General features: G+C 38.6%; 2 protein-coding genes and 1 pseudogene across 2 annotated transcripts; all 3 read left to right on the top strand.

Annotated features, from left to right (window-relative positions):
• Positions 1-479: 479 nt before the first annotated feature.
• Positions 480-2,135, top strand: LOC103963270. Its single transcript, XM_018651406.2, has one exon. The coding sequence runs from the start codon at positions 745-747 to the stop codon at positions 1,858-1,860; it is 1,116 nt and encodes a 371-aa protein (XP_018506922.2). The 5' UTR covers positions 480-744; the 3' UTR covers positions 1,861-2,135.
• A 3,144-nt stretch (positions 2,136-5,279) lies between these two features.
• On the top strand, positions 5,280-9,798 carry LOC125468511 (annotated as a pseudogene).
• A 1,661-nt stretch (positions 9,799-11,459) lies between these two features.
• LOC125468510 (transcription factor MYB119-like) lies at positions 11,460-13,894 on the top strand. Its single transcript, XM_048564336.1, has 3 exons — positions 11,460-12,007; positions 12,302-12,428; positions 13,040-13,894. The coding sequence occupies exons 1-3, from the start codon at positions 11,460-11,462 to the stop codon at positions 13,892-13,894; spliced, it is 1,530 nt and encodes a 509-aa protein (XP_048420293.1).
• The last annotated feature ends 311 nt before the right edge of the window (positions 13,895-14,205 follow it).

Below are 14,205 nucleotides of genomic sequence, written 5' to 3'. Positions count from 1 at the left end.
TTATAAATCTCTATTATAATATATACATAATAAGTTTACTCAAATACGTCTAGGTTCCCACCTAGGCGTTAGATGATATATAATAAATTTACTCAAATCTGCTTAGGTGCTAGGCTTCAGTTCACTGCCCTGCTAGTTCCTAACGTCTTTTAGAACCTTCAACCTGGATTATGAATGACATTAATATTGCTTACTATCTGAAAGGATTTGATTGTCTACAATTTTTTGGGACCTTTTACAGTTTTAAATTCCACCCCTCCTAATTATTTCTGGCTTCGCCACTGAATGCATCCCTTATTCATATGATGCATGCATGATAAATTCCCTTCAATGGAAGACTGTTAATTTCAGTCAAAAGTATGTTATACAGTAATAATATGTAAAATAAAAATAAAAATTTAATTCCTCGACGTAAGATATTCTCACTACCTCCCCATCATCTAAGAGAAACGAGATATAGAGATAGCTCTAGAGGCAGACAGAGAGATACCATGAAGTTGCCTTCCACCTACTCTTTCTCTCTTTTAGCTTTATTCTTCTTCACCTGCTCCCATGTCCCACCTCCTCCCCCTCTCTATCTCCTTCCCCCTTCATGATCATCTACTCCTCTCTCCTCTTCCTCCTTCCATAATTTCCTAACCACCAATCATCTCTCTCTCTCTCTCTCTCTCTCTCTCTCTCTCCATCTTCATGCATACCCTATAGCTATTGACATCTACTATACACTCATTTTCCAAAACCCTAATGGCCAACATATCAACACTCTTCAACAAGTTCCTCTCTCTCCTTCTCCTCCTCCTCCACCTCGGCTGCTTCTCTTTCACCGCCACCACCAACCACCAAACAAAGCATCATCACCGCCGTAAACTCCTTAAACCCAACACCCTAAAACCCCAAAAAGCCCTTTCCACCTCCTGGTCCTATCTCAAACGCATCTTCACCTCCAAATCCTGCAAAATCACCTGCACCAACATCATCCAATCCCACCTCTCCACTCCACCCCGCTCCTCCAGCCATTCCATCGTCTCCCTCGTCCTACCCGACCCAGACACCAAATACCCACCTGGGTCATTCCCCGAATCCGGTATCTCGGCCGGTTCCCACCAATTCTTCCCTCTCCGAAACGATATCTTCCCATGTACCGCCTGCGGCGAAATCTTCCCGAAGCCCGAGACTCTCGACCACCACCAGGCAATCCACCACGCCGTTTCAGAGCTCCATGACGGAGACTCGGGCAAAAACATCGTCCAAATCATATTCAAAACCGGTTGGACCGATACGCGAAAAGCCCCCGAAATTCACCGGATCCTGAAGATCCACAACAGCGGTAAAATCCTGTCGAGGTTCGAGGAGTACAGAGAGCTGGTCAAGTCGAAGGCGGCGCGAAACGGCGCTTGCCGGAGGCGGGACGAGCGTTGCATTGCCGACGGCAACGAGCTTCTCCGATTTCACTGCTCCACTTTCGTCTGCGATTTGGGACTCAACGGGAATTCTGGGATTTGTAATCACGAGTACTGCAGTATTTGCGGGATTATTAAATCTGGATTCTCGCCCAAGTTGGACGGAATTTCCACTTTGTCGAGTAGCTCCAGGGCACACGTGGCGATTCCGGAGGATATCGAGGAGGACTTTAAGTTCATGAACGTGAAGCGGGCTATGCTGGTCTGCCGGGTCGTGGCGGGTCGGGTCGGGTGTGACTCGGAGGAGGATATTGATGACGTGGACAAAGAGGGCGGTGGATTCGACTCGGTCGTGGGACGAGGAGGCAGCGGGGTACACTCGAGGGTCGACGAGGAGGAGCTTTTGGTGTATAACCCGAGGGCTGTGCTTCCTTGTTTTGTGATTATATATGTTGTGTGATAGTGTGACAGTTTGAGCATTTGATGCATGGAATATGAACTTGTAGTACTACTTATTGTAGAGCGAGGATTGTGATTTTTTGGTGATGTGTGGTGGTGATGGTGTTTGATCCACTCCAGGTTTTTGCTTAGCCTGTGACCAAAAACATGTCACAGCCCTAATCCTCAATTTCTATTTCCCATCTTCTTCTTATTAATTTACTAATTTAGGTATGTGGATATTTATTTTTTGGTATGTAATTATATATAAATAGGATGATGAATTGTTGATGTTAATTGTTAGTGTCTTAGTGTGGACTGTGTAGGTTGAGCTCCAACCCTTTGTGACCTTGTCGGTTTCTTGTTCTATCCCATTTAACATGTGATAGTTGGCATGGATTTATTCCTGCCATGTTAATTTGTATGCTAATTAGCAAAGCCTCACTTGAGAGTGGGGTTTTTGTCCCATTTTAGTGTTTATTTATTTATCAGTGTTAGGGCACGGTGTAAACTTTCACTTGTAATTGTTTTCATTGAATTAAAGTGATCCTACCAGTTGCAAGTAGCATATGGTTTAGTAAATATTTTTCTCTGAGAAGGTTTTATGTTCGACCTACATAGACAAAGAGTTTGGTATTTAATTATATGTTATAGTTGATTTATTATGTAGCTTAATCTGAATCACCCACTTCTTAGATTAAAATATAGTTGAACAAAGATAGAAGGTGATTTTGGCAATTTACTAAAGTGATTTGTGTAGCCCTTAAAGGGTTCGTTTAAGAATGATTTCCGTAAAAGTACTTTAAAATTTTACTTTAAATAATTTTATGGAAAAGCGCATAAGAAGCATTTCTCTAAAAATCAAATAGTTGTGAGTTAGCTACATTATTGGGTGTTTACAGACGTGTGTTTACAGACGTACAATCTTGCCCTTCTAAGGTCCTCATTTCAAGGACTTGTGAGGACCAAATAATATTAGCCACAAGATTGTATCAGTTTAAATCTAAAAGTTTAAAATATTGAACAACTTAATAAAGCAAAATCAACTTAAAATCCATGAATCATTAGAAAACTCATTTTCTTGTTTTGCTTTATTAAGTTGTCAAAATTTTAAGCATTTGAACCTAAACTCTCAAAATGAGGACCTTATGAGACTAGAGCTCATAGAAGCAAGGTGTTGAGAGACAAAACTAGAGTGCATACAACATTTTTGCTACCAAAAACCGAAGATATCCACAGAAGGACGAAGGTGGGCTTGTGAATTTAGCTTATAAAAGGCCTAGATAGAGATACGTAGGTGGCAAATTGGGGTGCCCTCTTATAGTATCACCGAACTATACATCTGTCTACGTTGCATCCTTTGTGAAAATATAAAGGGTGAGTCTTGGTGCAATGAAAAAGTTGATTTTTTGTGCTATGAATATAATTATCAAGATTATAATTTCTATATCTTCTCTAATAATCCAACGATCAGAAGAAATCTCATCCTGTCGAATTCTTGATTTTTGTACAATTTTGAACAAGCCATTGAAATTTGAGAAAATCCAACTTTGTTGAAACCTGAACTTTTTATTGGAGAAATTTTCGTTGTGTCGGAGCATGGATGGTACACTACGTATCATTATATAAGTAGAGGAAAATTTTATTATTTTTTAAGTTGTTAATTTTTTAACACAAATATTTCACCAGTATAGTAATATGTGGTGTATCACTCCGTTTTCTGGACACACTAAAAAATTTCTCCTTTTATTGGTTGAAACGTTTAGAAAAAAATGTTGAAATAAGACTTTAGAAAATCAACCTAAAACAAAGAGTTAACAAAAAAATTACCGTAATTAAATTATAGTCCCTTCCTCAGATGGCTTCATACTGTTAAATGTTAATCCATAAAACAACCGCACCAAAAGCAGTCGTTCGAAATCCTTAGCAAATTAACCACAGCAAGTGGCCCAGTAACAAGGGTGCAGACTGCGACTTCTTAATAAACAAAAAAATGTGGAAAGTTCCGAGTTCGATGCTCCGAGTTAGTGAGTTTGATTGTCTGTATCCACGGGCATGATGAAAACATGTGGTATACCATCCATGTTCCTGTCACAACTGAAAATTTTTCAAGAAAGACCCAGTTCATCACTACCTTGTTCTCCAAGCCACGTTCATACCTGAACATCAAACGTTCAAAAAAGCTAAGTTAATTTGAAGGTTTCGGGCAAGTTTGATGAGCTTCCGAGTTCGACTAGGATTATTCATGCATGTTTCCTTCCTCCGTGAGGTAGATTTTTGCTCTCTATATAAACTCCGCTCCTTGTCATAACTTCATGCACTATTGCAATTTCCTCTGTGTCTCTCTCTTGCAAGCACTATTTGCAGTATAGCTATAGCTAATGGCACCTAACATTAGTTTTCAAGTCCGCAGGTTTCAGGAAGTTACGTTATGTCATCGTCCCCCGCCTCAAATACCTCGCCGGTCGCATCTTGACTAAAACCACTGCCACATGGTCCCCTGCCGCTGCCGCTGCTGCTGCGACCAGTAGAGAAAAATCCCACAAGGCCCTCTCATGCACCGAAACCATCGATCTTCCCTCCCCGCCCATAAATTTCTCCCACCCTAGACTTTCTCCACACTTTGGACCCCAAAAAATCCACCCCTGAAACTCATCTCGATCTTCAAACCCTGAATCCGATACTTCAGTCTTTTCCCAACTCTCTCACCTAAAATCCGAAACTGTTCTAATCTTCCCTGTACATCCTGCCATTGCACTGAAACTTTCTCGAATTCCAGTCTCCTTGAAAAACACAAATCTGTCTAGCACGCCGTTTTGGTGCTCACCGGCATCAACGAGGGCACCGTCGCAAGATATTCGAAGACCACAAATGGACCGACACTTTGAAAGAACCCAAAATTCACCGAATTTTAGAGATCAATCATAGCGCCGAAATGCTAATGAGATATGACAAGTACCTACTTTCGGTCAGAAAGACAAGATGCGGACTACCTACACCTGGACAGAAAGACCCTATGAAGCTTCACTGTTCCCTAGGATGAGCTTTGAGCCTTTCCTGCGCAGCTTAGGTGGAAGGCGAATAAGGCCCCGCCTAGGGCTGCATTCTTCCTTAATCACTTGTCGTGCATGTTTTTTTATTTATTTCATGCTAAGAAAATTATTAAACTCTAATTTTGGTATATGCTTTCCTACCTATAGTGTCAATTGGAGTAGTCTGTAATGGATTCTATAAGCCTTTTTTGGGGTAAATTTTTGCTTATTAATATTCTGCATTATGAAAACTATCTGTTCTGTATTTTTTTTTCCAATTTAATTATATTTTATCTTTCTTTTTGTACCATGCATAAACTATTAGATTTAATTTTGTAACGTCATATAAACTAGGGTATTTTAATATGCACTCCACCAAACGATTTTGTTGGGAAGTATGAGAACATGCATGATACACGATGAACAATCTCGTGAGTTTGGTGCTAGTGCCCTTAGTGAGATCAAGCAACTGAAATCGAAGGTTGGTGGTATTGGCGATGGAAACTTGAGAGAAGTGATCATGGAGGCAGTCCGAAGTAGCTGTTGACAAAGTTTTGTTGACGACGAGAGAGAGAATTGCCTCGGACATGGTGGAGGTGATATAAATACAGACCAATTGGTCAGCCTGGAACCAAGTAACGAACGATGGATTAGGTTTGGCTGGCCAAGTTTGGCGACGAGGGCGTTAGCAGGCCCAGCAACGTACTCAACCATTTAGTGTAGTTGGGGTTAGTGAGCTTGAGAAAGTGGGCGACGTTGGAAACCGAAAAAAGAAGGGTCGTAGGTGGAGGAAGCAACAACGACAGCAGCAGAAGCCATGGAGGAAATAAGAATCTTTAGGTTTTCAGGGAAGAGAGAAGAAGGTTAGGGTTTTGAGTTATAGAGAAATCTAGACGAGTGATACCATGTAGAATTGGTAAATTGGATGATTGTACGGATGTAGAGGCTTACACTTGGATACACATTCGTGACTTGGCATACAAGAGATATATGTGGGAAAATGATCATCTCCGGATTCACTTTGTGGGGTTCTTAGGGATTTCCACATTCTAGCCGTTTATTGTACATCGTGTGGTCAGTTTTTTTCAGATACAATTTGTGTTTAATTTTAAATAAAAAAAGTTAAATAATTTCTGATCGCACGATACATGATGAATGGTTAAAATGTGCGAATCCCTAGAATTCCCACAAAGTGGATCGGAATCCAATTCCGGGCCTTTACAAGAAACCAAAGCCCACATGACTAATAAATTAAACCTAGCCCAGTCTGTAGAAAAATCCTAACCGATTCCCGTACTCTAAGAATGACATATGGACAACAAGTTAGCTGATATATTAATGGTTGAACAATGACATAGTTATAACCTATAGATAATGATATCATAATCAAGGGAAGGAGAAGATTTGAACTCAAAACGCAATCAATTGAAAAGTAAGATCCTAACTACTAAAGCAACTCACCACTTGCATGTTGAAGATACTCTAACCGTCTCCTCAAAACTCGGTACCGTCGGACAGAAATGAAAATAAAAATTCTCATGGTGGGCTTGGTTGTGATAAAGATTTCATGCCTGATGGGCTTCGTTGAGAAATCTGTTTCAATATTCTGAACTCTGCTCCAAACCCAGATCACAAAATAGTCCATAAGCCCCAAAATCCATCCACAATTTCCGCGCAAAAAGCAGACCGTTTGAAATCCCACGCGAAACCCAAAAGTTGCTTTCCAAATTCCGGATTCCGGCGTCCCTGATTCGATTCACAGAAGAGAAGAAGAACCAGTTCACCTTCATTGACCTTCTTCGTAATGTTCTACAGAGAGAGAGAGAGAGAGAGAGAGAGAGAGATGGAGGAAGATGATTCGCACAACGGTTTGACTTTGGGTGCATGTGGTTGAGTTCCTCATTCCCAAATATCATTCAATTTCTATGGTAGTCGCCTGGAATCTCACCCTCCCACTCTGTTCCTTCCTTTCTTAATGCTCACTTACTCTCTCTCTCTCTCTCTCTCTCTCTCTCTCTCTCTCTCTCTCTCTCTCCTTCCCAGACAGTACTGCCACACTTGACTCAGATCCACACCTAATCACCTTTGCTCTTAAAAAAGATGAGTTTTCACGGATTCACGTTTTCTTCATGATTTTTTCGTTAACCAAGCATTTGATATATCTCCCTTTTCTACTTTCACTAAGATATTCCTGTACATTTGTCCTCTGTTGTACATTTCCAGAGTTTGAAAGACTGAATAAAAAAAAGCGCGAAGGGTTTAATTGGTAAGAACACTTGTACCTGTGAGTACAAAAGATACGATTTTTAGCTTCAGAAAGTGAAAATTTGATCCTAGTTTGCAATTGGGTTGTTGATTTTTTTTTTTTTTCTTTCACTTTTGCCGGTGGGGTCATCTAATTTCAAGTTGGATTGAGCAAAAGGCCATGATAGTGAGGACCTAGAAGTTGGCTCTATCAATGGAGGAGTCCATTCGATTCTTCCAGAACGAAGAGCTGTGACATTGACTGACAGGTAGACTCCTTAATTACTCTTACCTTTTGATGATCGAAGGCTTTGAATCTCCACAACAAATTTGTTTTTTGTTTTGTTTTTGTACTTATTTAAGTTGAAGAAGTAACTTTGATGAACACTATGAATTTTTGTTAATGGTGGCCACGTTTATCCCATGAGTCGTCTTAGAATAATGACAATTTCTGGTTGTATTCATGTGTAGATGTTGTATTGTGGAATGAGCTGAGCATTTAGAATATGGTTGCTTTGTGGTTATATCGACACATTGTTAATTTGGCGCATTGTCCCCTTTTTTTGGGTCCTTTCTTTAAAGTAGGTTGTTTAGAGGGAGTCGAGGAGGGCACGGTGAGATTGTCTCTATTCCAATCGGTGGAGATGAAAAGCATGAACATAGGTCAGCAAGGAAATCTGGACCACTGTTGTCTGGAACAGCTTATTGCATTTCTTCTTGCAGTATGATATTGCTGAACAAAGTTGTTCTGTCCGGTTATACAAAGGTTTCGATTTTTCTAGGCTGATAATTGATCCCTCGTCACTAATTTGATGATCGTTTCTTTAATTCTTTGCAATTCCTTTAATTTAGGCAGTCATAGCGAAAACTTATTTCTTCTGTGCGCTTCTCTGCAGAATTAAGTACAATAATTGTTGTCCTCTTGGGCTTTTCTAACTGGTTAGGGTCTGGATCCCTGTCAATGTAATCTTCATTGGCATGTATAGGTGAGTTGTAGGCCTACATATTTTGGGGACTTTTATTTTCGTTTTAGTTTGGAGCTTACTGTTCTGACCTGCGGAAATTGAACAACGACAACTTGTGAAGAGAATATTAATTATAACATCTAAATATACACTTCTCTTCATGTGATGACATATATGGTTCATTACTAAAATGTATTCTAACATATATGGATTATGGACTACTTAATGTACTGTGGTTCATTTGATGCTACATAAGGTTTATTACTAAAGGATACTCTTAACATACGTACAAACCTTTGACGTACTGTATTTCATTTGTTTTTCCTTTCGGTTTGAAGTATGTAAATATTGCAATGGTGACCATTCTGAATTTTGTGACAAATATTTTAACAGCACTTGGAGAATTATATTAGTTCCGGAAACATCGGAATCAGAAAGTGTGGACTGCCATGTTTATGATGGTAATCAACTCTACACTTACCATGTTGCAGGAAACTGCCAGCGTTTTGATTCCCATATCATGTTCATTGCTCTGTAGATGAAATATAATTACTTGTTTCTTCCCCCCTAAATTTTTTTTTACAGTGAAGTTTGAAAGAGTACTATCGCTTCCGTATGTATTGCAGATTATCTCTTCTATCAGCAGTGGCATTACAGATATCTCCTTTGGCACAGTAGGTTACGCATGGCTGCTTTCGAATTGCGTACAAACAGCAAGCTACTCAGTAAGTAGCGGTTATTAAGTTTGGGATATTTGTAAATTCCAGTTTGTTTGGGAGACCTGTAACTTTATATTTGAATTACATAGGTCATTTTATAATTTGTGCAAATATTCTCTCTTTGTGACAGCTCACTCTACGGCGAGTCATGGATGAGAAAAAAAAGTACACAAGATCTGAATCCCTCAACGAAGTATCAATGGTTGTGCTGAATAATTTGGTATCTCTACCTTTTGCTGCCTTCTTGATTATTCTGTTTGATGAATGGGAATATATAATGAACGTGTAAGCGTATCTCCCTAATTCAAAGTTTGACATAACTTCGTGCCCTTTTCTTTTTGAGAACATATTAACTTCAGTTCTACTTACTCTTTTGGCTTCGATATGCAGAGATGTGATCAAATTGCCAATGTTTTGGGTTGTTGCAACAGCTAGTGGATTGCTTGGACTTGCCATCAGCTTCACCTCCATGTGGTTTTTACATCAAACTGGCCCAACCATGTATAGGTAATATCGATGTATACTTTAGTTCAACATGAAAACTTCTTATGAGTATCTATACAGGAACTAAAGATACTCTTCTGCTTTGCAGTCTCGTTGGTTCCTTAAACAAGAGTCCGATCTCGCTTGCAGGTTTAGTCCTGTTCAAGGTGCCCCTTAGCCTACCAAACCTCTTCAGTATACTATTTGGTAATCAACACAATCAACAATGAAGACATTGAAATACTAACGTGATTTTGTGGGGTTTTATTCTCATCTTAGTAACTTTTGTTTGTCCCAGGTTTATTTGCCGGAATATTCTTTGCCAGGGCCATAATGTCCTGATCCGGACCGCTCCTATTAGGAATGAAATGAAGGAACTGACTCGCGCTCAGATTGAAAAAACTGGCTGCACATAACAGTTTCTAGGCTTAAGTTCTTCTTGGTTTTGCTTTATTTTTTCGGTGGGAAGTCTTTTCCTTTCTTGTTGAAGAAGGCAAAGATTTTATTCCTGCAAACATACTGCATCAATGAGTTACAGGAGTTGGAAATTGCAGCTCCATTTACATTTACTAGCGGCCAAGAAAAATCACAAGCCAGTGGGCATACTTCCAATTTATTTTTCCAAATGTAATACTTGTAGCTAAAGTTTTGTTGATGAAGTATTAACATTCTTTTTTGGTTGAATGATCTTATCTACTTTAAGTCTTCTAAATCAAAATAGATACTTTTTGTTTATTAATAATTGTTTCTTTATAGATTTGAAGTCGGGATCTCCTCCAACAAAGCAGAAAATGAATGTCGCTAGGCCAATTACCCTGAATACAAAGAATTCACTTCTTAAAAGATGGTATTACCTTCAGGAGACCTTTTAATGTTTGTTTTGCGGACGTAGCTGTATTGACTAGAACCGGTGTGCTTCTCGTCATGCACTCAAGTTCATGTTCCCTCTTCTTTCAGAGAACAGACTAGTTAAAGTTCAATATCGCTTTTGGACAAAAAATAATAATAATAAATTGAAACATTGCTGGCATAAAATTTAGATTTTAGGTAATCACTCATAGATATTAATTACCAATATTTCAATTTTTATAACTTCTTCATCTACTCCAGTAACGGAAATATGCAGTGACCAGGGCTTGAGATAATGTTCCAAAAGTTTTAAATCGATAAATTGAGCTTAATATTTTCTTTGAAATTTCTCGTGTCAAAATTCTCAACCCTACGTCTCTTTAAGTCAAAGTCATCCATAAGAATGAGAAAAATTTTAGTGTGTCATGAACATGACCCGGTACAAATGTCATAATACAAGAAATTGAATACTTGAAAAAAAAAAATTTCAACCACTTATGTTATAAAATTTGGTGTATCGGGTCATATTCCTAGCACACTCAAAAAATTGCTCCACAAAAATAAACATCTATGTAACCAAAAAAAAAATTGAAACCAAATATATAAAATAAAATTATAATGAGGGAGATTAATATGAAAGAAAATGGAATATGTACAATTGGCTAAGCATTCATACAAAGCAATAAAACTGGGGCTTAAGTTTGGCCAGAATTCCTCTTGCTAATTAATTATAATTAATTCATAATTAACTCAGACAGTCAAAACATTTTTCAATATTTTATGTCCCTCATTTTTTTATGGTATCAAATGGTCCAAAACACCCTCTCATTTCATTATGTGCCATGAGCTAAGAGTGTAGATGTGGGGGCAATTATGTCTTTCCGTCATAATGGCGCCAAAGTGATTAACAGTTGGAAGCTGCCCAAATCATTACCTGAGGGTTAGTCCAAAATTTAAAAAATCTTGTAATAAAAAGTATTTTTAATAATTGTGGATTTTATAACCAACGCACTAATCTCTTTCCAGCTCTTTCTACTTTCTACAAGAAGGGAAGCTCAGGAGTCACAGCCAAAGACATTTTGAACCGTTAGATGCATCTCCGCATCAACGGTCCTTGTGACATGTGGCTCTTTACTAGGCTGAGTACATGCTAATTGTCAAGCTCTCGTTACAAGGTTGTTCTCTCTCTGCCTCTCTTTCTGACTCTAAGAAGTAAGAACAAACTGAAAACAAGAAAAACCCCTTAGAAAAGCTTACCAAAATTGAACCCTAAATTAATATCCTGAATTTCTTTCTTTCCTCTTGCATTTTCTCAGTCTTAATTTTCAAATGTCTCTTTTCATGGAGGGAGGTAGAGGAGGAGGAGGCGGAGGAGGTGGTGGTGATGGTGATGGTGATTATGGTGTTTATGGATTTACAAACAACACACAAGATCCTCCCCAGCATCACAGTATATATAAAACAGGTCCTCCATTGACAGCCATAGATAGGTTCTTGTGGGGAAGTCATCAAAGCCAAAACAATGCAAGCAACATAGATCATCAGAAGGTGGTTTTCTCAAATGAGTTGAGTGGTTTTGCTTCTTTTTGCGGTGGTGGTGGTGCAATATTTGGCCATGAGGCAGAAGCTTCTTGGCCTAATAATTATAGTATCACTAATCATCTCCAAGAGCCAAGCTTTGTGGATGAACTTTTTCTTGAACAAGGAGATGCCTTGATGATGAGTTGGGTTCAAGAGCAAAACCCTAATACCACAGGTGGTTTCGGAGAAGAAGGAAGGGTTTCTGAAAGAAGTTGTAAAGCGGTCGGAAAGAGATCTAAAAAAGGTTTAACTGCTGCTACTTTAATAAAGGGACAGTGGACTGCTGAAGAAGACAGGTAAGATTATATATAGATATATATATCTCTGTAACAAGAAACCGTGTGACGGTTCTCTTAATTTGCCCTTTCTTTTCTTAAAGCTTGTGGATTTTTTGTATTTCAAAGTCGATCGATCATCAAACAATGTTGCATGTAAAATTATTTGGGTTTTTTCTTATAGTTTATCGATTTTTCATGTTTCGTTGTTGATAGATCGATTTTTTGAAGCCATCAAATAATATTTCAGGTAAACTTGAATGGGTTTTCTTTTTTCTTTTGTTTGGCTTTGTTTTCGTATGGTGAAATTTTCAGGAAGTTGATCAGGCTGGTGCAGCAATGTGGAGAGAGAAAATGGGCACAGATTGCTGAGAAGTTGGTGGGTAGGGCTGGCAAGCAGTGTAGAGAAAGATGGCACAATCATTTGCGCCCTGATATCAAGGTGATTTGTTCTTAGATCTCTATAAACCAAGAACAAAAATTTGCTGCTTGGATACATTTTTAGATTTGTACAATTAATTAGCTACAAGTTAGAATTTCACCATAAAAAAGTATCCAAATTTTGCTATATTTTTGCCTGGATTGTGATATATGGCAAAGATATAGCTAAAAGTCAAAGGCGCAAATTTAGATTGTGAAGGATCTATTTGTGGATCTCATAGATCTCCTCTCTTTCCGTTTGGGGATTCAAATTTCGTTGTCAAAACCCTAGTTCTAGCTCAAGAACATTGAAGCATCTCATCTTCCGTTTAGAAGTAAACATTTTTGTAAATGTTTATTTTGCATAGGTTTTTTGTAATCAAATTTCATTTTTAAAATATTTAGGGTTCGTAAGTGGAGGATTGTCTTGGTAGATAGGGTGTTCATCTCCATCCCATCGAACCCTCCCCCCTCTCTTTCGTCGCTTACATAGATTTATCGGGTGTTGATAAAAATGAAAATGTTTTATAAGGTTAATTATTTGGATTAAAAATAAGAATTCATTGGCTTTTCTCTTGTAGTACATAATTTTATGTTCCATATTTTTTTTCTTGGTGAAATTTTATTTTTCAGAAAGATGGCTGGACTGAAGAGGAAGAGAGGGTACTTGTTGATGCTCATGCTAAAGTTGGAAACCGTTGGGCAGAGATTGCGAAACGCATTCCGGGAAGAACCGAAAACGCCATTAAAAACCATTGGAATGCAACAAAAAGGAGGCAGACTTCAAAGAGAAAGAACAAGCAACCTGAAGGCAACAATGGAAACCACAAAAACAAGCCTCATTCTTCCATTCTCCAAAACTACATCAGGAGCAAGAATCTCATGAACAACTCCTCCAATATTTCCAATGTTTCCACTAGTACCCCTACTAGCTCTTCCACTCTCTCTCAAAATGATCCATCAAAAACCCACCTCAACACTTTGGTCAAAGAGCCATCTGATCAGTCCACTACTAGCAACTGTTTTGGCTCTCCACTGAATTTGGCTGACTCTTTTTATGATGAACTTGTTTTTATGCAAACTTTCTTCACCAACAACCCTCACAATCTCAATCATCCTCAACAGCCTTCCAATTCCACTGACAACAATGTTGAACTAATTGTTAGTCCAATGGAACCCTCACAAAATCCAAACATGTACAATTTTGCTACTACCTCCACAACTAGTACCCCCAGTCCTACTACTACCACCCCTCTGTATTCTGACCTTTACCTCTCATACCTCTTAAATGGAGCCGACAATTCATCATCTTATAATTCAAATGATCATCATCCTCACTTAGGGTTTTGCAACACAAACATGGAATATTTGGCGTCACAGGATCATCATCTTCAAGCTGCAGCTTCTTCAAACGAAAAGAGAGAGATGGATTTGGTAGAGATGGTGTCTGCTTCTCAATGTACCAAGGAACCAGCTTCTGATCTTTAACCTAGTACTTCGTTCTACCTTTGAAGAACTACAAGGAACTAATAAGTAATGGGTCACCTTAGAAAGTTGTGTAACCTAAGTTATCCTTTTTCTTTCTTTTTTGTTGTCTGGATTTGAAATTGCCAATATGGTGTTGGTTGGCTTAGTTGCTCATGGGAGTGTAACTGAACAAATGGTATGTGTGGTTTTTCGTTTTGTATATATAGCAGCCGAACTATCAAGTTTCTTTTCAGTTTTATTTGTGTCTTTTTCTTTGCTTTTCCTAACGGCCTCTGATTGATTACGTACTAGTTTTATAGATTTGAGAGTTT

This window comes from the organism of the source record quoted next, unplaced genomic scaffold, assembly GCF_019419815.1.
Source record: "Pyrus x bretschneideri cultivar Hongxiangsu unplaced genomic scaffold, Pyrus_bretschneideri_v1 Contig39, whole genome shotgun sequence".
NCBI lineage: Eukaryota > Viridiplantae > Streptophyta > Magnoliopsida > Rosales > Rosaceae > Pyrus > Pyrus x bretschneideri.
This window is presented reverse-complemented; position numbering and strand designations above follow the sequence as displayed.